Source organism: Lepidochelys kempii, chromosome 13, assembly GCF_965140265.1.
Source record: "Lepidochelys kempii isolate rLepKem1 chromosome 13, rLepKem1.hap2, whole genome shotgun sequence".
Lineage (NCBI taxonomy): Eukaryota > Metazoa > Chordata > Testudines > Cheloniidae > Lepidochelys > Lepidochelys kempii.
The window spans coordinates 15,988,686-16,015,037 of NC_133268.1; the positions used below are offsets into that span (position 1 = coordinate 15,988,686).

General features: G+C 42.8%; 1 protein-coding gene across 5 annotated transcripts in view; it reads right to left on the reverse strand.

Moving 5' to 3' along the window:
- Nucleotides 1–15,073, reverse strand: part of PTPN1 (protein tyrosine phosphatase non-receptor type 1) — a 65,800-nt gene extending 50,727 nt beyond the window's left edge. For 2 of the 5 annotated variants that reach the window (XM_073309432.1, XM_073309431.1), the window contains exon 1: nt 14,888–15,066. In XM_073309432.1, coding sequence (XP_073165533.1) covers nt 14,888–15,037 — 150 coding nt within the window. In that variant the 5' untranslated portion in view covers nt 15,038–15,066. Of the gene's footprint in view, nt 1–3,666; nt 4,399–14,887 lie in introns of those variants that run through there. The other 3 variants (XM_073309428.1, XM_073309433.1, XM_073309429.1) reach the window with 3 other exon arrangements.
- Nucleotides 15,074–26,352: the final 11,279 nt, after the last annotated feature.

Genomic DNA, 26,352 nt, shown 5'->3' on the forward strand with positions numbered 1-26,352 from the left:
AACAGGCCTCATGTAATAGTGGAATTGAGATCATCTGAACCAATATGGGTTATTTGTCTTGCCAGCAAAAGGAAGTAGAATCTTAGTTGAAAGATTCATTTTAAAAATAGATCTTATCTATTTTCCTTGTGATCACACTTAAAGGTCACACTGTTTATAATACTGGAACCTGTTGCTGTGGAATTACAGGATGATATAAACAAGTAATTTTCATTGAAATGTGTACAAGAAAAAGAAAGGGCTATGAGAACATTACTCTATGTCGACCACTTGCTCCTGTTCCACAAAGAATCTGACAAACAGAACGGCTTTTTAGTTAATGCTGAGACATTCTATACTTGGTAAACTAAGCACCGCAGTGGAAATGTGGAGTTCTGAGCTGGAAAGGCAAGAAAAAGCATCTGAAAGATCAAGACCAGAAGAGCATTCATTTTTAACCTAATCAACCTAACCATCAACAACTGTGCTTTAAAAATAAGTGAATCCAATGAGGTAGTAAAAAATGGTACATTTTCTGTTTACCAGTTTTCTTTCTGCCCTTAACTGTACTTGTGCAGCTCCACTAACATTATTGGGGCTATGTTGTGAAACCAATGGCATAATCTGCCTCCAACTTATTTTTAAAAAATGGTGAGATTCCAATTTCTTACACAACAGGGGAAAAACACTGAGCTACACACTCAACCCTGATTAAATCCCTGATGCCTAGGACCAATATCCTCTGAGGTGGGACCTTAACCCTCACTGAACATTTTATCCTCCTGTAGCAAAGGTGCCTTTCTTCTTTTGTCTCTTGGTTTGTGTTTGCAGTGCATTCAGCAGAACCAACAGCTGAGTCAGCTATAGCTTCAGATGGTGGGAGTAGCAGTTGTATGCACAGAAGGAACAAAGATACTGCTATGGAAGGGAGGAGGACAGTGCTATGGAAAACAGTAAGCCGCATGCTCTGCGCAGCAACTATCTCTTGAAGGAGAAATGGGAAAAAGAGAAAATAAAGAGCTACCTTACTGCCTGGCTCTCCTATCAAAGCAGGAAGCAACTGTAAAGAGACAAGATGATGCCCAAATGTTCCAGAGAGGATGAATACAGCTTTAGTCTGCAAGCATGACAGTCTCTGAAATAGGCTTCCATAATGTAAATACTGACATATTATTAACACTTACATCTAAACCAGGTTATCTGGGTATCTATTGTGGCTGTAAGTTTTCATTAAATCCAGCTCTTAACCCATTTCTCCTCTCCATCCCCAAAATAAGTCTGTCCAGCTAAATAGAAGAACATTGGTCTCACAGTTTTTCCATTCAAAGGATTAACTCTTTGGAAACTGCACGGATATATGTCTTAAACCAGTAATTTAAAAAGACTATTCTTAAAAGGTTAAGACAACATTTGGTTTACCATAATGGAGTGGATAGGAGCAGATAATAGGTAGTTGGTGAAAACGCCATGAACCTCCACATGAGACACAGAACAGTCAGGAGCAATGACAATTTGTCATGGCACTCTTTTTTAGAGCTAAAATCTATTCATTTTTTCAGATATTAAAAAAAAGTGATCAGTCATAGACAGCTCATCAGAGGTTCTGTTAACATTTCCACCAACTCTGATGCCCTTTACCACCTCACTACTCATGAGTGGAAGGGCAATAACAACTCATGGAAATAATCTGGTCAACATTTGATATTTTAGCACTTCAGCTTGTTTGAGGTGGAAAATGGAACTAACTTCCCCAAAGTTAAAAAACAAAAAGGCCTCATTTAAAAACATCTTTTGGAAGATCTTGCAATATGCTGTCTAAACAGATCTTTCACTATCTTCCCCTATTCTCCTTCTCAACATGTTAAGACCTGTCATGCCTGTACAAAGAACCTTCTTTTAAGTTAGTTCTCATATTCTTGAATTTCCCTGCTTTCCTGGCATATCATCAAAGTCAACTGCATCCAATTCTATGATTCCATTTCTTAGAATTAGGTTAATCTTACCTTACCTACTTTATAATTTGGTTTTCACAAAGTATCTTCCATAGTTTAGAAAACCAAATACTCCTGTGAACGTAACAATTTTTGGACAACATATTAATCTACATTGATTTTACTACACAGTCCAGTTAGTTGAGAACATGGTGTCTGTCAGAATGCTTTCTGCACTTCTCATTTTTAATGAGACAAAGAACAGATTACCAAACTCTCATCTGTCAAACTGAATTTTTTAGCAGAGTCAAAATCTTTAGATGCCAAATCATTCAAAAGAGGTAGGACTGTGAAGCTATCCTAGCCCTCAAATTTTGAATCTCTTGATTTCTCTTTTTAAAATCTGAATAACTAGGCAGTTCAATGTGGTGTGGAATCCTTCCCCACTGAGCAAGTTAGCTATTTAGTAGTTTTCATTTGCTGTGTACATTGTATGAAATCTTTTCTGTTTTCAGCCACTATACATTATGAAGTTCAATAGCAAAGACTGAAAATAGCAAGTGGCATACAAACTGGTTCAGTAGTTAGCTTTTTGCACTACATAACTACTTTATGCACAGTCTCCTCTCCTATCTATATTAGTTACTATGTTTGGATTTCTGTCAAGTTCAACTTTGCTGCAAAGTTCTATTATTTATGCCTGACACTGACTATGTAGCTTTCGTCGTTGGGGGTGAGAGAGAGAGAGAGAAGGGAAAATTAAAATACTTTAAGAATACACAAATAAGTATGGTAATGTCACTGATTTAAAATTAAGCATGGTATAGAAGTCTAAACTTATGTTTTATCAAAGTCAGAGATACTTCATCTCATGCTCTGCCGACAAAACTATACCTCAAAGTAGCACGTCAAGCAGAATTTTAGGTGTTTCACATTTAGTAATTAAAAACTTAGATGAACATAACTATTTTGCTGCCGTTTTCTACCACAGCCTGTGTGCAGCAACACAGCACATTTGGCAGTATTCAAATTTAAGTTAACCCTTTCTGGTGCACAGAAGCTAGTCACTTAAAACTAACAACCATACCCATATAAAGGAACAAATGTTCATTTGGTTGCAACCCCAGATAATACAAAGCAATTGCTAAAATCTGAAATCCAAGTATGTCTCTCTTCATATTGCTTGTTCCCCCAATGTGAAATTGTTACTCAATTGCTGTAGAAATATAAAATATGGTAGAGTAGAAAGGAGGGGAGAGCACTAAAAAAGTGATACTGGGCAAATTTTGAACCTATGAACCTTACTATCTTTCACTTAAATGCACTCAAACTCACTCCTTCAAAGCTTTCGCAAAAAGAAAAGGAGTACTTGTGGCACCTTAGAGACTAACCAATTTATTAGAGCATAAGCTTTCGTGAGCTACAGCTCACTTCATCAGATGCATATCGTGGAAACTGCAGCAGACTTTATATATACACAGAGAATATGAAACAATACCTCCTCCCACCCCACTGTCCTGCTGGTAATAGCTTATCTAAAGTGATCATCAGGTGGGCCATTTCCAGCACAAATCCAGGTTTTCTCACCCTCCACCCCCCCACACAAATTCACTCTCCTGCTGGTGACAGCCCATCCAAAGTGACAACTCTTTACACAATGTGCATGACAATCAAGTTGGGCTATTTCCTGCACAAATCCAGGTTTTCTCACATCCCCCCCACCCCCATACACACACAAACTCACTCTCCTTCTTACTCTGAAACCTTCAAAGCTTTGAATCATCAACTGCTGGTGAAGCATCTCTCCAATTCAAACCAGCACTTCATGGGGTTTGTCTTTGAATTAGACTGCAAGATCCTGTTGGATAGGAACTATTTCTTACTATCTGGAAAGCATAAGGAAAGCCATTTAAAGCATGTACAAAATTTTCCTGGAGCATTCACTACATAAGTTCAGATGAATGCTGCTGGTATACAATTTACTCATAAGTTACGTAATATATTAACATGGAAAATTCTCACCTCTTTTGCCAGTTACTTCTTATACTCCAGCTTAATAATGCTGTGATTTCTGAAACTATAGTCTTCCTAAACAGAATAGCAAAGAGCCTTGTTGGTTAGTATACTGATCTATTTCCAGATGGGTGGTATACATTTTCTATTACCACTGACAGAATCACAGATTTCTGAGCTGCTTTTATCTTATACTACAAAAAGAGGTTTGAGAGAAGCTGTTGAATCTTCACTTGTGTGTATGGAGAATATATCTAAGTTTCATTATTGATTAAAAAAATGACATTTTTGCATTCTGCCTACCAAAACACCACACGCAGGCACTCTGATTCTGTATCATACTGCCTCTCGCAGTAAGCTAGCGAGGGCGTGTCTACTGGCTCGGGAAAGAAACAATGTTTCACAATGATTGGTCAACTTGTTTCCAATGCAAGACACTAAATCCCAATTTTAAATGGCTGTAAACAGTCAATTAAAAAAAAAATTTTAACACCAAAACCTACAGATTAGATCTATTTTTAATGCATTAGATTGCTCTGAATATTTCTTTACTCATTATGTAATTTCTCTCTCAATTTTTATACTACACTCATACCACAGTATCTTACAAATCAATATTTACATAGAATAATGCAATTCCTATGTTTTAGATTCCTCTCTCTACTTGATATATCTGGTTCATTGTCTTGTGTGTAGCTGACTCCTTCTTTCCTTGTTGAGAACGTTATGGAAAACTAGGCTAAAGAGAAAAGTAGGGCTGTCAAGTGATTAAAAAAAGTTTATCACGATTAATTACACTGTTAAACAATAACAGAATACCATTTAAATATTTTTGGAAGTTTTTACATTTTCAAATAAACGGATTTCAATTACAACAGAACAAAATACAGTGCTCTATAGTTATTTTTATTACAAATATTTGTGCTGTAAAAAAACAAAATAAATAGTATTTTTCAATTCACTTCATACAACTACTATAATACAATCTCTTTATCATGAAAGCTGAACTTACAAATGTAGAATTATGTACAAGGAAAAAAACCTGCATTCAGAAATAAAACAAAATGTAAAACTTCAGAGCTTACAAGTCCACTCAGTCCTGCTTCTTGTTCAGCCACTCAGACAAACAAGCTTGTTTACATTTGTAGGAGATAATGCTGCCCACTCCTCACTTTCAGGTGACGCTGTAAACAAGATTTGCATGGCAGTGTTGTAGCTGGAGTTGCAAGATATTTACGTGTGGTAAAGATTCATATGTCCCTTCATGCACCAGTCCAGAGGACATGCGTCCATGCTGATGATGGGTTCTGCTCAATAATGATCCAAAGCAGTGCAGACTGACCGACGCATGTTCAATTTCATCCTCCGAGTCAGATAACACCAACAAACGGTTGATTTTCTTTTATTGGTGCCTCAGGTTCTGTAATTTCCGCATCGGAGTTTTGCTCTTTTAAGAATTCTGAAAAAATGCTCCACACCTCGTACTCCTCAGATTTTGGAAGGCAATTCAGATTCTTAAATCTTGGGTCGAGTGCTATAGCTATCTTTAGAAATCTCACACTGGTACCTTCTTTGAGTTTTGTCAAATCTGCTGTGAAAGTGTTCTTAAAACGAACATGTGCTGGGTCATTATCCGAGACTGCTATCACATGAAATATATGGCAGAATGTAGGTAAAACAGTGCAGGAGACATACTATTCTCCCCTAAGGACTTCAATCAAAATTTAATTAATGCCCTTTTTTTTTTTTGAGCACGTCATCAGCATGAAAGCATGTCCTATGGAATGGTGGCTGAAGCACAAGGGGCATATGAATGTTTAGCATACCTGACACATAAATACCTTGCAATGCTGGCTACAAAAGTGCCAGGCCAACGCCTGTTCTCACTTTCAGATGACATTGCAAGTAAGAAGCCGGCAGCATTATCTCCCGTGAACGTAAACCAACTTGCTTGTCTGAGTGACTGGCTGAACAAGAAGTAGGACTGAGTGGACTTGTGGGCTCTCAAGTTTTACATTGTTTTGTTTTTGAATGCAGTTATGTAACAAACAAAATCTACATTTTTAAGTTGCACTTTCACAATAAAGAAATTGCATTAGGGTATTTGTAAAAGGTGAATAATACTATTTCTTTTATAATTTTTACAGTGCAAATATTTGTAATAAAATTATAAAGTGAGCACTGTACACTTTGTATTCTGTGTTGTAATTGAAATCAATATATTTTAAAATGTAGACAAAATCCAAAAATATTTATAATTTCTACTGGTCTTCTATTGTTTAACAGTGCAATTAATCGTGACTATTTTTTTTAAACCATGATTAATTTTGAGTTAATCGCATGAGTTAACTGCGATTTATCGACAGCCCTAGAGAAAAGTGAAATTTACAGTGGCAAGATCTCTGATCACACTCCAGAAGGAAGATCCACAGTGTTGGGCCAGCCACCATGAAAGGTCTGTTCCTCGTCACAAATTTAACCCTTGCAGTTTAAGATTTCATAGTTCATGTAGAATGCTGTTGTTGAGAGAGAATGTGTTCTTAGCTGTCTAAGACTAACATAATGGAATGTGTAAATACTGTTACACCTGCTAATGACAAAAGTACATTAAACCACTTGAAAAGTGGTCATCTAGTTCCACTGAAACCAATATTTTCAGAGCTTGCCTTGTACAACGACAGTTTAAGACTTCTTGCAGAAAGGCTTTTCAATAATCATGTACATCCTCTACACCTACAGAAGAAAGCAGAAAGGATATTATTTGTCATCTTCCCCAGGTGTCGAAGAGCTGGGTACTTTTTCTTTATTAAACCACAATCATACAAACAGTACTTGAACTTAAGCACAGAACTTAACAGACACTTGTGCATAACAAACTATTCAAGGGGGACAGTAGTCAAGTTGAACTTCAGCAGGTTGTTTTGTTTGTTTTTTTAATTAAAGAGGGATTTTTTTTCTGAATTTCTTCTTAATCTTCACTTATAGATGAGAGAACTGGTTTTATCTTCCAGTATTGGTGATTTTTTTCTTAAGAACAGCAAACATTTAGAGTAGGATGACCAGATAGCAGGTTTGAAAAATCAGGACAGGGATAGAGGGTAATAGGCACCTGTATAAGACAAAGCCCCAAATATTAGGACTGTCCCTATAAAATCAGGACATCTGGTCACCCTAATTTAAGGTAATTGCTAGCATCTGCTTTTCCGTAAGTGACAGGAATAGTACACTGCAATTCTCAACAACTATTACATGAACATGTGCTAACAGTTTTATTTTGAAAATAATGAAGTTTTACATTTATAATTATATAAATGTGCACATTTAAAGTGTTTAGAGATGCCAAAATCCCTTGGACAATCCCCATACATGTTTGCTTTTTTTTTTTTTTTTTAAATCAGCGTCAGTTTATGGTAACCCCTTTCCTGTGAATGAATGTGTGTATGTATTTATATATATTCACCCCCCCCCCAAGAAATAGTCCTTTTAAAATTAGCAGCATAAAGTAAAAAATTGGTATTAAAACAAACCCAGGGACATTTTAACTAGCCATTCAAATTATTTTTAAAAATTCTTTTAAAAATAACACTTGTGTGCCAATGTTTATCAGTCTCAATTTTAATGAGATGTAGCCTCCTACTCAGTCCACATTCTCAAACACTTTCACTCAGTACAGAAAGGCTATTCCTCTAACAGAGACAAAAAGGCCTCTGTTCTGAGAGAAGAAAACTCAGTTGTAAAGCAAGAGACAATGGTCAAAGGAGAAAATCCCTGTATGATGTATAACTCCCACTATTATAGCAGCTCAGCATTACAACAGAATGGTGTTAGGGCTCATGATTACTATTTATAAGTACCTGATATGCCACTCACTTGCAGATTATGCCTACTGCATTATTATGGTCTTGCTTGTATTTTTCTGGCATGAGTAGTAAATGTTTGTGTTTTCTTGGCAAACGTACTGTACAATTCTGTTCCCATTGAAATCCGTGACCAAAGTCCCATTGACTTTAATGGGAGCAGGATCAAAATCTTACTGAAGAGTTGTTTCTTTCTTTCCCGCACTACGGTAATTAGGTCTCAAATCACAGGTGCTTTATAAATCAGTTTCACCATGGATATCTAGTTACTGAGTATAATTTCATTTTACAAGTGGAAAAAACAGGAGGTACGGCTGTTAATTTGCTTGCCAAAGGACACGAATTTAGCAGCAAAACTGATGACGGAACTCAGGTCTCCCAACTTTCAACCTTGTGCCCCCTATCCTCTGGGCCATGCTCTTATCCCACTGTGAAAATTACATTTTACATGTACATAAGAACGGCCATACTAGGTCAGACCAACAGTCCATCTAGCCTAGTATCCCATCTTTTGGCAGCAGCCAGTGCCACATGCTTCAGAAAGAATTAACAGAACAGGACAATTATCAAGTGATCATCCCTGGTCGTCCAGTCCGTTACAAATACCCAAGCCTGGTTTGATTCATACGGAGTCCAACATATCAAAGCATTTTGCAACACTTGGACAGTAGCCACTCGTAAATTCAGATACTGGATTGCAACTACAATTCCAAATCATATCCAGTATTATACACCAAATCAACATTTATACTACAGTCAGAATTGACACTCCCAGTTAGAGTAGCCACCTAGAAAGCAGCAACAGTTTCTCAACTTAAGTGCCAAGGACTAGAAGCCCCAAGTTGCACCCAACCTCTGGGCAAGACAACTTTGATTTATAATTCATGTTAGTTTCATATGCAAGCTGGGTCTTAAGATAAATAAAAGGTTTCATTTTCCAAGTCAAACTTCAGTTTAGTTGCCTATGGGTCTTAAAACTAGGTAGGTTAAAGGTATTAAAGCCTAAGCAGCATATTTTAAAAGGTATACTGTCAATTAAAGTAATCTGTCCAAAACCTTTTGATCTACCATTCCTATTATTGAAGGATTAAGGAAAATATTTCTTTCTGCATTTGAGAACAGGTTGTGTGTAGTCAATTTCACTGTCACCCCTTTATAACCAGTCTCTTACAGCAAAGGGAGAAAAGAATGTAAGTAAGAAATCATGGATGTGTGACTGTAAACCCACAAAGAGTAGCACAGGGATTCAGGGGGCAGATATAGTAACTGAAACTAATTTTAACTTTTTTTCTGTTAGATTTTAAGCAGATGGTTCCCTTTTTAAAATTGAATTGCAATGGAAAGACATCAGGCTTTTTGCCTTTTTTGCTTCTTTATTGTATGTTTTTTTAGTGGGAATAACATTTATCTTGTAGTGGGCAAATCTGCCAATATTTGAGCATTTCCTTAGACATACCTGATAGAGTTATATATTGGGGCCTACATAAAATCACCCTGCATTTTGAAGGACTACTCCTTGCAGCAATCTCACTAAAATCTTATCTTGCCTATTTTCTTGGAGAACTGTGATGTTTCACTGTCCATTTACTGTTACGGCTGAGTGTCCCCTTTACACACCATCTTCCCTCCCTCAACAGCAAACCTAAACTTTGCTTAGCTTCAGGCTTTTCCTCCTTGTTGGAATATCTGCAGAGGGTGAATTCTCTTCATTCCTATTGACCCTTTGCCGATATTTATGTACTGAACATGTCATTCACCCACCCATACACCACTTATTTTCTAGATTGCATCTCTTTGCCACAGTCTCACATTGCAAAGCTCATATTTAAATGCACTGTCTACCCTTGTCCCTAGCTCTTTCTTGAACTTGCTGTTTTTCATGTATAGGACCCTAATTTGTCTGCGCACTGAAAGGAATACTTACATCATTGTAACTGGTCTAGAACGGCTCCTCACTTTATTCAAGTATTTTCTAAGCAAGAGGTTTTTTTATGACACTGGCATAGGCTAGAAAGCGATTGGGCCCTTTTCCTTGGAAGGATGCCCAAGACAAAATGTCTTATGCTCTACAGTTTTTGTGGCAAACAGAGCTGGTTAAAGTGTTGAGAGGATTTTTTGGTCAAGAAAAATTGAGTGTTTTACAAATGTTTTCCCATTTTTGAGCAACCATTTATGGTGAACCAAAGTAGCTCCACTAAGTACTCAACGCTGGGCCAATTATCTCATCATGTTTTGTAACATACACAAAATATTGAAGTACTTCATTTCAGAAAGACTGTTTCCTTTTGTGGTTTTTTCTTTATACTTTTCCTTGCAAGACTTATTTTTGTTTCTTCACGATGATTATATTCTCTCAGCTGAGCTTAGCTCTCTCTCCTATCCCACTAAAAAGGTACCTGAGTTTTAGTAGTCACATGGCACCAATGACCAAAGATCTCCTGATCCTGCAGAAGATGATAGATTCCCACTTAGCTTCATCAGCACATATGCTTAGACAGAAGTCATATGGCTATTCCCACCACCTACGAGAGTGATCCAAGCTAGCCACATCTGCTACTGCTTTGAGCTCCTTGTAGAATTCATTATCCCCACCCCATACTAAATGCAACCTCGTCAGGCATGTCCAGGAATATGAGCCAATGAATCTGTTTGTTAATTGCTGTTAAGCTTCATTCAGGGCAACATGAAGTGACATGGTATATACATCCTCCTCCTGGACATTTAAGAGTAAGCTTGATACCACCTGGACACTGGAAACTTCTGATAAGGCTAAAGACCTGTTAAACAGGAGGAAGAATATCAGGAAAAAATATAACCGTATCCCTCCAAACTGGCAAAGCTACATACATATGTCTCACTGTAACGCATTAATCTTTGCATGAAGGATGCTATACACAGGAAAGTTGCACTGACAACCCAATAGAGTAATCCATTCTCATGACAGTCAAAGTATGGACTGTAGCAAAGTTCACATGTGAAAGAAAGATGTGCATACTCCCATCCAAATTAGGTTAGAAAAACATGGCTATTGTTGATATTTGGACACCCAGAAGCAACTTGGGCCCCAAAAAGAAATTTAGGTTACAAAGAAAACTGTATTAATTGACCTGAAATGTCCTAGTTTTCTTCCTGTTACATCGCTGAGCCTCCAAGCATCATCTCAATGTTACAAGGGTGAATTGAACCTCGCTAGACTATGTTAGAGCAAGTTACTGAACCACACTGGCCAGGTGAGATGGAATCTAAATTTAAAGCTGACTGTTATGGCATACTGAAACGCTTTTTACTTATCCCTCTAACTCCCCCTTAGCGACATTAAAACAGGAGAGGATGACAAGTTGCAACTGATGAAACCCCACGAGACTGCTGTCTCAGCAGAAGAGCCACTGCTCATGACTACACTCCAGGATATTTCAGTAAGAAAGGAGGAGAGCTACTAAAGAATCACTTTCTGCTCCTACTGGGGTCTGCAGTCATATCCCTGCTAACTCATGGCCAATGGTACCAAAGGCAGACGGCAGAGCCAAAAGAATCAGCACAGACATCCAGCCTTCATCCACAGCAGAGTAGAGAACACAAACAAAACCTGCTTCTTGAGCTATCCAGTGAGGACCCCTGCCTAGCTTGGTTTTGTGGTCCCTCCATCACCAACACACACAGTTACTCTTCCACCATGTGTACCTTTAACTGACTGTTTGCAAAATGGGGCAGGAGCAGCACAGGTGTACAACGGGAGTCTTTCACACCACTTGTCTCTTCCACCTAGCTCACCATCTGAGCTTCCTCTTTACTTCCTGTTCCCACCAATTAATTATACGAGAATGATCCCTATTACTAAAGTAATTACCTCATTAGCCCATTATCATCCGGCGTCAGTAATTCCCATGGAAACAGGTTAAGGTTGCTACAGCTTACAGAAGGCTACAGCTAGCACTCTGTCACACATACCTAAGCCCCAAATGACTGAGGTCAGCGGACCACACACGCTGCTGGAGTGTTGCTGAGGGGCGACAGCCTTACAGCTGTCAATTCTCTATTTACCCTTCACAACAAATACAACTGACATTTGTTGTACAAGCACCCCCATGCTGCCCAGCCAACATGCCCCTACTCTGACTTGATACTTAAATTCCATGGCCCTGTTGAGACTGCCAGCAAAAGATGCCAGTTAGTGTTCTTCAGTGACACATGCACGGGAACTAGAACATGATCCACCACTCACTCACTTCACAAAAGCCAAATCAGATTTTCTCTTCTGATCACTGCCAATTCAAATTCAGCACAAGCTGGTAACTAAAAGAGCTCAAGTTAAAAAAAGCTATGAACATCCAAAGCAGCCTTTTCCAGGCTGCTTCTACAGCCCAAATCAAATAACTGCTTGCACATACTGTGGCTGTTACCCAATGGGGAGCATAGGATTATGCTGTAAGAACTTCAGTTTGATGACGCAAGTTAAAAGTGGTGCAGCAGCCACAACTGAATTTCTTTATTTCTGCTGTCATAATTCACAACCTTAACATTAGACCAACTTTGTAATACATTAGTCAAAGTTATTTCCTGAGCACTGAGTCTGTGACATCAAATGTTTCAAAAACAGATTAGAAAAAAAACCTAATGTCACAGATTCACGACTTTCAAAGGACATTGAGTTTGGAATGCCACAGAAAGCAAAATACTCAGACCAGTAGTAGATCTTCCTGGAAGTGAACCCAGAACTAAATATTCTTTCACTCTTCATCTCTAATTTTGTGAAGCAAACATCTTCCCCATAGCAGCTCAAAATGTTCCATTAAAGATTTTCTACACTCTGCACACTGTGGATATGAAACAAACTCAATTACGCCACTTTTGTAAAACTCTATGGGGAGAAGTTCAGAGCGAACGAGCAGAGGAGCCCAATTTCACATATTGATCCATTCTGTAGATCATAGCAACCTGGCAACATATGAACTAAAACACTGTCAAACACCCATTAAAAGATCTTATAAAACATCAGCTTAAAAAAAGAAAAAAAGGAGAAAAAATAATTTAGAGGTTTGGGAAGAGATAACAACCCAGTCTCACACAACATTACCTTTGTAGAGAAACTAGACAGCAAAATAAATTAACAGCAAAAAACTTTGTTACTTTATAATAATGCCACCTGATCTCAACATATTAGGAACTTGAGTTTATCAACCTAGCTATAAGTGTTCCTTATCCTCTCCTGCATCCTGTTTATTTTGGGGATATATTGTCCAGGGAACTTGTTAAAAATACAAGCAATATAAATTAGGACTGCATACTCAAAACCCACCACACTGCCAGTGAAATAACAAAATGTATCTTTTTCTAAAGTCTGCTACTATGAAATTGAAATATTTCTGGGTAAATATAATAGCAAAACAATGTAAAGATATATTTTATATAATACCATTATTGACAAATAACCTCTACCCTGGGGACACCACACAGTTATACACAAATCTATACCTAACCAATTTTACAGTCTTTGTATTATTATAGTGATTCAAAAGCCACATACATGCAACAGCCACCCCACCATCACTCCACTGCGAAAGTGGGCTGGTGTGAGAGTATATGCCTTCATACCCCCTCAGGGCTTAAGAAGAGGTTAAAAGGCAGAGAAGGGACTTTATTGCCTCTCCTTAGATTTGGAGAGTGTGTGTGTGATGGTACAAGGATGGTTGAGAAAACATATACCACAAACTCCTTCCCCCATCCACCCTGAGATTGGAGGAGGAGGGTATCAGTTCTCAATTCTGTGCACTGTGTGGGAAAATATATGCATCACTAAGTTCCCCCTCCAGGGAGCTACATTGTAGAGATATATCAATGAAAGAGGACAGAAAAGCTCACCTCAGAGCTTTGTACAAGAGAACTTGTTGCGGGGGCACACTATTCCCCAAGAACCTTGCAATGAGATGTGGGGTTTTTGTTTTTTTGGGGTGGGGTGGGGGGGGAGCAAGTCTCCTTCCAGCCCGGTGTAGAAGGCTGTGCAAGGGGCAGAACTATGGCCCCAGGAATCATATATGGAGGTTGGTTTTGGAAAGAACCTGGAAGAAAAGGGACGGACCGCCCTCCCACAGGGCCCTCTACAACGGGCTGGCTACTTGCGGGGGAAGAAGATTGCAGCGCTCCCCCTAGAGACCCATGACACGGGAAGGAAACTTCCGAAGAGGACGGGGATGGGAGAGCAGAGCTCGTTCCCCAGAGCCCTACACAGGGCGCAGAGCTCCCCCTCTACAGGGCCCTGAGACAGGAGCTACGGGGGGAGCGGGGCGCGGACGTGCACGGGGGAAGAAGGGAGCGAAGGTCCCCACAGAGGCCTGAGCCGGACTGTAGTGGGGGAAATAAATGACGGAGGCTGAGGGCAGAGTTCCCCCACCAGGGCCCTGAGCCAGAGGCTATGAAGGGAACAGAGTTCCCCCCGCCCCCCAGCCGGGGCCCCGGGCCGGAGGGGCGGTCAGGGGGCCACAGCGCCCCCCAGCCGGGGCCCCGGGCCGGAGGGGCGGTCAGGGGGCCACAGCGCCCCCCAGCCGGGGCCCCGGGCCGGAGGGGCGGTCAGGGGGCCACAGCGCCCCCCAGCCGGGGCCCCGGGGCGGTCAGGGGGCCACAGCGCCCCCCAGCCGGGGCCCCGGGGCGGTCAGGGGGCCACAGCGCCCCCCAGCCGGGGCCCCGGGGCGGTCAGGGGGCCACAGCGCCCCCCAGCCGGGGCCCCGGGCCGGAGGGGCGGTCAGGGGGCCACAGCTCCCCCCAGCCGGGGCCCCGGGCCGGAGGGGCGGTCAGGGGGCCACAGCTCCCCCCAGCCGGGGCCCCGGGCCGGAGGGGCGGTCAGGGGGCCACAGCTCCCCCCAGCCGGGGCCCCGGGCCGGAGGGGCGGTCAGGGGGCCACAGCTCCCCCCAGCCGGGGCCCCGGGCCGGAGGGGCGGTCAGGGGGCCACAGCGCCCCCCAGCCGGGGCCCCGGGGCACAGCGCCCCCCAGCCGGTGCCCCGGGGCGGTCAGGGAAGGGATGGGGGCAGAGCTCCCCGCCGCCGGGCCCGGGGAAGCGAGGCGGCAGAGCTCCCCGCCGGCGCTGGGGAAGCCGGCTCGGCCCGGCCCCTCACCTGGTAGATGAGGGCCCAGCTGGCGGCCTGGTCGAGCCGGTGGAACTCCTTCTCGATCTCCATGGTGGGGGCCCCCCGCGCCTGGCCCGCCGCCTCCGCTCCCTGCTCCTGCTCCAGCTGCTCGCGGGGCCGCCGCCGCCTGCTCTGCATGTCCCCCCCTCCCCGGCCACAGGAACTACGCCGCCAGGCCGGCCACGCCGCTTCCGGGCCCGCCCCCGCTGGGGGAGGCGCGGCTTGGGAGAGACAGGGGAGCCGTGCCCCCCCGGCCTGAGGACTGACTGACAGACAGGGGACCTGACCCTCCCTCCCCGCCCGGGACAGTCAGACACGGGATTTGTGCCTCCCCTCCCGGGGACAGGCAGACAGGCAGACAGGCGGGGAGCTGTGCCCCCCTCCCCGACCTGAGGACTGACAAACAGACAGGGAAGCTATGCCCCCCTCCAAGGACAGACAGGGCACCTGTGCCCTCCCAGGACAGACAGACAGACGGGAGTTGTGCCCCCCCAGACCTGAGGACTGACAGACGGGTGGTACCTGTACCATTGCCACTCTGCCATGTACATTGGCCAAACAGGACAGTCTCTACGCAAAAGAATAAATGAACACAAATCTGACATAAGGAATCATAACATTCAAAAACCAGTAGGAGAACACTTCAACCTCTCTGGCCACTCAGTAAAAGATTTAAGGGTGGCAATTTTGCACCAGAAAAGCTTCAAAAACAGACTCCAATGAGAAACTGCTGAGCTTGAATTAATATGCAAACTAGATACCATTAACTTGGGTTTGAACAGAGACTGGGAGTGGCTGGGTCATTACAGGTATTGAATCTATTTCCCTAAGTTAAGTATCCTCACACCTTCTTGTCAACTGTCTAAATGGACCATCTTGATTATCACTACAAAAAATTTTTTTCTCCTGCTAATAATAGCTCATCTTAACTAATTAGCCTCTTACAGTTTGTATGGCAACTTCCACCTTCTCTGTATGTATATATCTATCTTCTTACTATATGTTCCATTCTGTGCATCCGATGAAGTGGGCTGTAGCCCACGAAAGCTAATGCTTTAATAAACTTGTTAGTCTCTAAGGTGCCACAAGTACTCCTGTTCTTTAATCTTGAAGGATTGTTTCACAAATGATATCCATTGGGGAGGTTCCACTGAAATACAACTGACCCTGTAGTGATTTTGATTACATTACCCAACAGTCAAATAATTTTGATCAGATTATGTCTCCGCCTGCAGCAGTCCCTTACAGACCATTTCTGTGGGAAAAGGGCCCATTGTCCCTCAGAATAGCTGTAAAGGCTTCTAGGGACAGAAGCATAGTGGTGGTAGTAGCCACTTTACCTGACCACCTTGTATAATTTAATTACCAAAGGCAGCAGCTTTTAACACCACACCCCTAACATGATTCTGGGCTTTGATTCCATTTAGTCACCAGTAAGAGTTGCTGCAACACACAGATAGCCCTTGGACATTTCCCTTCCAAATACAGGCCTACTTAAGACAGGATCAAAGCCCATGATGCTATAACTGCAGGCAATTGAATTACTGCAGTACAGAAGCTTTTCATAAGGGAAGTTAGCATACAGACTTGTGCATTCATGTCACCTGCTCTGACTTGATAGATAAAATCAGTCAAGGATCCATCAAGAAAAAAAAATTATCGGAGGTACTGTTGTCATAGAATAGTTGCCCCAGGTCACTAAGAGCCATATGCTACCCTGGAGAATTTGGGGATCTGCCACAGACTAAAGATAGCATTCACCCTTCATGGTGTAAAATGAGCTCAAGTAAGAGAAAGAAAGAGTTTTAAAAAATCACTAAGTCTGGAAAAAGAAAAGGAGTTCTTGTGGCACCTTAGAGACTAACAAATTTATCTGAGCATAAATAAGTCTGGACACATTTAAGAGTCTATACAAATATACACATCTGTAATAGCTCTGATTACTTGATAAATATGTAAAAATGGGAGTTTTAAACATATACTGTTAGGTACTTATGAAATAAATGAGGTGACCAAAATGCATGTTCAATTAAATTTATAGTTCAATTAATGATTTGATTAAATCACTGGGAATTTTTTGTTCTGGGGATTCAGCATTAAATTATTGGTATAAATTGGATTATAAAGATTCTCAAACATTTACATGTATATAAATGATACTGTCTTTGGTTGTGGGATAACTAATCACTGCAGTGGTGAACATCTTGTCCCAAATTTTCAGAAAATGCACATCTAAATTGTACTTTCAGTCACTGTAATTGCATGTACTGCAGTGCTGTTTCGGCATTAAAACATGTGCACAATTCTAAAAACGTGGGCCCAGATGCATTTTCAGTTAAGGTCCAGGCATTAGGTTTGCAAAAAGTTAGGTGTGCAAATACATTCATAATAGCCTGTGTACTTTCCACATGCAATTACACTTGCAAATTGGATAAATTAGACACTTTTTAGGTGGCACATAGACACAATGGCAAATACTTTATATACAAATGCAATAGTGCTTCTAGTGTTTTAAATCTGAGCCCAGATTTTAAGAATTTTATGTACATAATTTCTGCAAGCAGTTGCAACAACTGTTAGCACAAATCCTTTTAACTGTGGGCACAAATGACCATTTAAATGTCAAGAAGCTGGTGACTTCTACCTTCTACCACCAGAATGGTTCTTGAAATTTCTAAAAATCTGGTCTCAATATGTTAAAATATAGGCAAAGGCATCAGTCTACATTAAAGGAGAACTCGTTAAGTCCCCTTTGTGTTGCTGGAAGAGTGAAAAGGGCACTTAAAGCACCTTATGCTGGCATCAAAGGTATTCCCTGAGTAGGAGAATTCTTGGATTTCTCCTGGTGTATGTGTAGGGCCTCTGATTTTAGGTTTAATTTATAAACACTGATAAAACATCCTGATACAAAACAAAAACAAACAAACAAAAAAAAACAACCCCAAAAAACCAATGAAACCAGTGTTTATCCAATAAATCCTTGAAAAACACTAGAAATGGTTACTTGTATTTAATGGTTGTCGACCAGTGGGTCTCAAACTTTTGTACTGGTGATCCCTTTCACATAGCCAGCCTCTGAGTGTGACCCCCCTAATAAATTAAAAACACTTTTTTATATATTTGACACCATTATAAATGCTGGAGGCAAAGCAGGTTTTGGGGGTGGAGGCTGACAGCTCGCGACCCCCCAGGTAATATCCTCATGACCCCAGTTTGAGAACTCCTAGTTCTCAAAGACTAGGGATTCTAGTTTGAGAACCCCTAGACTACATAGCGCAGTAATGCAGACTATAGGGATGAGCTTTCTGAAAAGCACTAATGGGTTGTATATTAATTGGTCCATGAAAACCCTGCTGGTGTGCACTAAAGGTTCCCTAGTGCATTTTAACATAGTGCTGTTTGAAACTGCACTCTTAAAGCACACCGGGAAACATTACAAAGAGATTACTCATTACAGTATATACAAAAAGAAAGTCCCAAAAAACCCTGATTTTTAGACATCTACATAAATCTCAAAAATTGCTAAAAATAAACCCTGAAAAATGCAATAAATAAATTGCCAAAACCAGACACCCTAGCTATGTGTCAGGAAGTGGTGAGGACAGAGTACACAGCACTCTGCCTAATCTTTGGCCTGCACAAGAGTACTTAGGGGTCCCTGGTTAACTTTTACATCTCCCTCGTCGTAGACTGAACTCTAAGCACTTGCAAAATTTCATTTTTTTAAATGAGTCTGTTTCTGAGTTATATCCATTTAAAAAAGCATTTGGAAAAGAGCAAAACAACCAACCAAAACATAAAGAACGTGCTATTTTTTCACCAGTTTGAGACCCAAAAAATGGCTTACTCCATTTCAGCCATTAGGTACAAATTCGCATCTGTGGTCACAATTAGGGTAACCAGATGTCCCGATTTCATAGGGACAGTCCCGATTTTTGGGTCTTTTTATTATATAGGCTCTTATTACCCCCCTACCCCCATGCTGATTTTTCACATTTGCTGTCTGGTCACCCTAGTCACAATATTTCAAATTTCAAGATGACCAAGTTTAAAATAGCCAGCGTAATAAATCCCCATAAAAAATTCTGTAAATAAGATACATGCTGTTCCTGCACTGTGGCATTGTGAATCTAACTCTACAATTACGTTTAATAATAAGTAACAGTTCCAGCAGGCTGGATGTCCATTTACAACTGGAAAGGTTGTCGTCCACATTCAACACACTTCACGCTGTCAAGCTGGACACAGGGTTCCCATTATTCCACATTAACATCTCTGGTTTATTTAACAGGAAGACAGTCTTGTGTTAAACAAAGATGATACTCTATTGGCAGCTTCTGACATACTCTTTGGGTCTTGAGCCTCAGACATTCTTTGTCCTTATTTACTTACTAACTGGTGACAGTAAGTTAGGCAGTCAGCGCGTTCACTGTGAAGACCCAACACAGTTCAGTCTTGATTTCACCCCCTCCCCCAAAGCAATGCTACAGTGTCAAATGAGGCACACACACTGCAGTAATTAAGAGCCAGGCCCTAGGAGTTGAGAGAGTCCAGAATCTCTCAGCACTTGTAGGAGCAAGAACAAAATCTAATACAACCAGACATCTGTTCCTTAAGTTTACATAATACCATGGGCACAAGTTCCTAGGACTAGAAAACAATTAGATGTTAATTAATTGGCTGTTTTGCTTCTTTTTAAAAAGGGAAACTGGTAAAGAATTAAGGACAGAATCACTTTTTTTCTAACACTGAACAAGAACATTTATTAGAATAAGGGATACCGTCCTATCCATACTTAATTTACAGCTTGTACTTTCTCCAGCCCTGCTCCTACTTAGACAATTGCCAGCCCTCTTAACGACCTGGTGTCCAGCTAGCTACAGGTTAGAAAACATAGCAGGTATCCTCATATCACCTCTTCTCCTTTTTCAGTATAAAACAAGAATTTATATTTACCAACAAATTATAGATGCAGATGAGTCATTGACTTCACTACTTACCCAGATCTAGACATATTTTGTGTTTTGTTGCATTCGTTCACTTGCATTTTCAAATCCCAAATGTGTAGAGTCCTCTTCAATAACATTAAGATTCTTCTCAACAATAATATGACTCTCTTCACAGATGCCTCCTGTTCCTTCTGTATGGAGTACCTCGGTAGGTCTCAAGTAGGTATGATTTTGGGATGCAACTACATCCAGTGGCAGTAGCTGATGATGTCTAATAGGTTTCCTCATCCATTTTTATTCTGACTGAATCAGCTGGTTTAAACTTGAGTTAAGTCAGACTGTTAAAGGAGGTGAGGCTCATGGGTGCTTTCTTCTTTCTGCAAGGCCTATGAGACTTATCTCAGACATTGACAGTGTTGTTCTGCTTTATGAACCTGGTGTCTGATGGGGCTGACAATTGCTCTTCAGGGCAGCTCTTTTTTATTGTAGCCATCTCTACTGCTCTCTCCACCATCCCTTTCTGTTCTGAGTGAGGGGGAATGGGAAATATGCTTGAAATCACTTTGTAGCCCACAAGTTTGGCATTCAGTGCTAACAAACTATACCCCAAGATTAGTTACTATGTCTTCGAGAATGGCAAAATGTGAGGGGGAAAAAATCTGTATCTTGTGGGGGCACATGCACAGAGCCCAGTATGTCTGTTACAGCCCTTGCTGGTGTTGCAGTTTCCAGAGAGAGCACATGATGGCAATGAGTCTGGTAAGCAAGCATCATATGCTGGAAGCCAGGGCTCAGAGACTTTTGTGGGCCAAGGGCAAAACCTGAAATGGAGTTCCTCTACCATTCCAAAACAATTGCTACTGAGGGGATATCTGGGAGATAGGGAGCTCCAGAGTGACTCTGAACTGCATTCATCCCATAGCAGCAGCTCCTGTCCTGCAGGGTTATGCCAGCTTCCCGCTCTGGGTGTTGCTACCTGACATGCAGGATCACAGCACCACTCACTCAAATTTGGCACAGCCATCCCTCCACTATGACAGAGGAGCAGCCAGGCCAAACCTGAGTGGTGTAGCAACTCCACAAGCCAGTCTGGGCTCTTCTCAAAGGAGAGGCCCAGTGCAAAGTGACCCTTTTGCACCCCACCTTTGGGGGGGCCTTGCTGGAAGGCTGCCAGCTTAGTCTCAGGAAAATGAGGGATGAGGAAAAATTCTGAGGTAAGGAAAGGTCGTTCATGGAACTCTAGTATGTGGTTTGAAGAATGGCTATCTAAGATGTGGTCTCTCTCTTCCCAGCTTGTGGAAAGGAGGATGGGCTTTTGTTACTCAGTGTTGTTGTTATTTTAAGATATTTGCATATGCTGATATTTGTTTATTCTGTTTATTAATAAAGCTGACCTGGAAAAAAGAGCTGAATTTGTGTTTTAGGTCTTGCTTGAGGCCATGCCACCATGCTGGCAGTTGAGCTTGCTTATAACAGTTTGTGAGGTGCTGGTTTATTCTTTCTGATACATTGTCCTTCAGTGACTGGAACTACAATATGAGTACTATAGGTAATCAGACCAGTATCAGTGACTACATAGAAATCATGAGCTGGATGTAGGACCTCTGACAAGCAACTGGGTCAACCATGCCTTTTACAAAACTTAGATACAATTTGCAGTTGTGTATATCAGTGGCTGTTTTAATTAGTCTAATTTCTGTGGCAAGGCAAGCAACACATGCACCTAGAAAGCCACCTGAGTTTCTATATCATCCCTGATATTCAAAGTAGTTATAAACAAAGGTGAAGCTGACTGGCCTTATTACACTGTGAAAGCTGAGTGTAGCAGCAAAGGGAAGAAATTGGCATAAACAGTGAAAAGCACATCTGATGTAGATTCTTTCAGTAGGAATTTTGATTAAAAATTACATTTTGATTTACAAACTTGCACTATATGGAACTAACAGGGAACACATTAGATGGATTAAAAATGGCTCTCTGACAGATCTCAAAATGTAGTTGTTAATGAGGAGACATCAGTGATTGCAGCTGTTTCTAACAGGTCCCCCCAGGATCCGATGCTATTCAATATTTTTATCAGCTATCTAGATAGTGATATAAAATTTTTGCTGGTAAAGTTTGCAGATGAGATGAAGATTGGTAGTGTAGTAAATGATGAGGACAGGTCACTGTTAGAAAGTGATCTAAAATCACCTGGTTAAATGGTTACAATCCAGCAAAATGAGTTTTAATACAGCCAAGTGCAAGGTAGACATGTGGGAACAAAGAATGCAGGAGCGGAAACGCTGCCTTGGGAGCCAGAGAAAGATTAAGGGTCATGGTACATAGTTGCTTTAATGTGAGCTCTCAGTGCAGTGCTGTGGCAAAAAAAGGGCTAATGCGATCCTTAGCTGTATGAAAAGGAATATCAAGGAGTAGGGAAATGATCTTGCCTCTGTACACAGCAGCGGTAAGACCATGACTAGAATACTGTGTCCAGTTCTGCTGTCTACTGCTCAAGAAGGATGTGGAAATACTGAAGAGCATTCAAAGGAGGGCTACAAAAATTATCCATAGGCTGAAAAACAAACCTTACAATGTGAGGGTTAAGGAGCTCAAGTTATTCAGCTTATCAGAGAGAATGTTGAGAGTAGGCCTGGCCTGTATTGGGGTTGACAAAAGATTTTGCCCCCTCAAACAGGCATTAAAGTTTGACAAAACTTTTGCTTGCCTGGTTTCCTTGTGGGCGGCTGGCAGTCTGGGTTTCAGGGTCCATAGCTCTGGGGAAGCCCTGCCATCAGGACTTCCTTGGTGCTGGCTCAGTGACCTCAGGGTTACCAGCCTTCCTCCTGGGACTGGAAGTCTGGCAGTCCTGATATTCCCAGCTGGGGCTCTCAGGCAAGGCTCCTAGCTCCATGGCAGGGACCAAGCCAGTCCCGGGCAGGGCTGATGAGAGACAGGGAAAGGGTAGACAATTGTACCAGGGCGCCAAGCTCAGGGCACCCCCAAAATGTTTGCAATGTGTGTGTAAATAAAATTAAATGGGGGGGGGGAGGACGACAAACATGATATACCAAGGCCCTAAATTTCTCTCTATGTGTAAGCAGGGGAATAGTCCCGCTATTGTGGGGAACTTTCCTGGCTTCTGTACTACCCCAGTGAAGTGGGCTAGCGAAAGGATCTGAGTCCTCGCTCCCACTTCCTTTACCCAATGGCCTCCCTGCCCTTGAGGACTCCCCTTCCACTCTCCTGTCTGGCAGTCCTCGTAACCCCAACAAGGCTGGGCCCAGGATTCCGGGGGGGCTCGACCCCCAACCCTGCTGTGGTCACCTAGGACAGGGGCTAGGGTGTCCCCACTCCAGGGTACTCTCTCTGCACTGGGCACTTCTCTGACCCACTGACCATTACATACAAGTTAAAGCAAATGCAAATTATTTAATCAACAATTAATTTTAAAAAGAATAAGGAAAAATGGGAAAGGTTAAAGGAAACACTTCAACCCGCTCTGTGGCAGGAAACATCACAGTGTCTCTGGAATGTCAGGGCAGTTCACAGTCTGTTCCTTGTAAGTCCCAGGCCTTCTTCTCAGGCCCTGGCTATGCTGCAGGGATGCTGTGGGTTGGACACTTGCTCTGGTGGTAGCCACATGCTCTCAGGCTTTAAGTGGTAGGACCCTTCTTCCCAGTGTCGCCCCCGCCCTGTCGGGGTTACGATCCAAGCCTGGCCTGCAGAGCCTCTTGGCTGAGGCGTCTCCCTGTGCTGGGCCCGCTGCCCAGGGTCCTTCTCGGTCTTCCCAGCGGCTCACCGCACCCAGCTCCAGCCCGCTCCAGCCCCAGCTCCACCACTCGGTCTCTGCACTGCTCTGCCTCCAGCTCCCTGGACTGCTTCTTTGGCCCCTCTGGCTCTGGTTGCTGCAGCTCTGCTCCCAGGACAGGTCTGCTCTGCAGGCCGCTTCTGTGACTCTGCTCATGACCTGCTTCCTGGGCTGCTTTTCTGGCCCCTCTGGCTCTACTTGCTGCAGCTCTGCTCCCAGGGGAAGTCTGCTCTCTCTGGGCTGTGCCTCTGGCTTTGGGGCTGCAGCTCTGCTCCCAGGACAGGGTCTGGTCCCTCTGGGCTGCTTTTCTGGTCCCTCTGGATCTGGCCCAGCTCTGCTCCCCAACTTAGCCTGGGCCCCAGCTTTCTCCTTTGCTCAGCCCCCCTCTGTCTGACCCAAGCAAATCCACCTCACACAGAGGACGGGACCTCCCTGGCCTCCTGACTCTCTGATTAGCCTGCCTGCCCTGTCATTCAGGCTGACCTGGAGCATTGGCCTCTCCTCATTGCTCCTGGGGGCTGTCAGTCTCAGGTTCCTGATTCCCCATTGATCTTTCCCCCTTTTTAGTAATGGGATCTAGCAACTAAAACACCCCCACTGAATGTTAGTAAGGGGGCAATAGTCCCCTTACATATGGGCCTCCTTCAGGAACCCTGTCTGGAGTCAGGGCTCATAGGGCCCTGCTGTGCAGGGGGAGTCTAGAAGCCCTGGCTTCAGGGCAGCTCAGCCAGGCCAAGGCTTCCAGACTCCCTGCTTGGACAGCCTGAAAGTCTTATGACCAGCTTACAGGATCCAGGGTCTGGGGAGCCCCTCCATGTGGGCTGCCCTGACTTTTGTCCATCTCTAATTGAGAGTGACTTGATTTCTTTGTATAGATACTTACACATAGACAAGACACTTGATAGTGGGAGGCTGTGATGGAGCATGTTCCCCCTCAGAGTTAATGAAATAGTTAAGTTTCAGATTAACAGCCATGTTAGTCTGTCTTTGCAAAAAGAAAAGGAGTACTTGTGGCACCTTAGAGACTAACCAATTTATTTGAGCATGAGCTTTCGTGAGCTACAGCTCACTTCATCGGATGCATACAGTGGAAACTGCAGAAGACATTATATACACACAGAGACCATGAAACAATACCCCCTCCACCCCACTGTCCTGCTGGTAATAGCTTATCTAAAGTGATCATCAAGTTGGGCCATTTCCAGCACAAATCCAGGTTTTCTCACCCTCCCACCCCCATACACACACAAACTCACTCTCCTGCTGGTAATAGCTTATCTAAAGTGATCATTAAGTTGGGCCATTTCCAGCACAAATCCAGGTTTTCTCACCCTCCGCCCCCCGCCCCCCAAACTCACTCTCTTGCTGGTAATAGCTTATCCAAAGTGACCACTCTCCCTACAATGTGCATGATAATCAAGGTGGGCCATTTCCAGCATAAATCCAGGTTTTCTCACACCCCCCCACCCCCATACACACACAAACTCACTCTCCTGCTGGTAATAGCTCATCCAAAGTGACCACTCTCCCTACAATGTGCATAGTAATCAAGGTGGGTCATTTCCAGCACAGATCCAGGCTTTCTCAACCCCCCCCCCCCCCCCGGGGGAACACACACACACACACATAAACTCACTCTCCTGCTGGCAATAGCTCATCCAAACTGACCACTCTCCAAGTTTAAATCCAAGTTTAACCAGAACGTCTTGGGGGGGGGGGGGGGTAGGAAAAAGCAAGGGGAAATAGGCTACCTTGCATAATGACTTAGTCACTCCCAGTCTCTATTTAAGCCTAAATTAATAGTATCCAATTTGCAAATGAATTCCAATTCAGCAGTTTCTCGCTGGAGTCTGGATTTGAAGTTTTTTTGTTGTAAGATAGCGACCTTCATGTCGGTGATTGCGTGACCAGAGAGATTGAAGTGTTCTCCGACTGGTTTATGAATGTTATAATTCTTGACATCTGATTTGTGTCCATTTATTCTTTTACGTAGAGACTGTCCAGTTTGACCAATGTACATGGCAGAGGGGCATTGCTGGCACATGATGGCATATATCACATTGGTGGATGTGCAGGTGAACGAGCCTCTGATAGTGTGGCTGATGTTATTAGGCCCTGTGATGGTGTCCTCTGAATAGATATGTGGGCACAGTTGGCAACGGGCTTTGTTGCAAGGATAGGTTCCTGGGCTAGTGGTTCTGTTGTGTGGTATGTGGTTGTTGGAGTATTTGCTTCAGGTTGCGGGGCTGTCTGTAGGCAAGGACTGGCCTGTCTCTCAAGATTTGTGAGAGTGTTGGGTCATCCTTCAGGATAGGTTGTAGATCCTTAATAATGCGTTGGAGGGGTTTTAGTTGGAGGCTGAAGGTGACGGCTAGTGGCGTTCTGTTATTTTCTTTGTTAGGCCTGTCCTGTAGTAGGTGACTTCTGGGAACTCTTCTGGCTCTATCAATCTGTTTCTTCACTTCCTCAGGTGGGTATTGTAGTTGTAAGAAAGCTTGATAGAGATCTTGTAGGTGTTTGTCTCTGTCTGAGGGGTTGGAGCAAATGCGGTTGTATCGCAGAGCTTGGCTGTAGACGATGGATTGTGTGGTGTGGTCAGGGTGAAAGCTGGAGGCATGTAGGTAGGAATAGCGGTCAGTAGGTTTCCGGTATAGGGTGGTGTTTATGTGACCATTGTTTATTAGCACTGTAGTGTCCAGGAAGTGGATCTC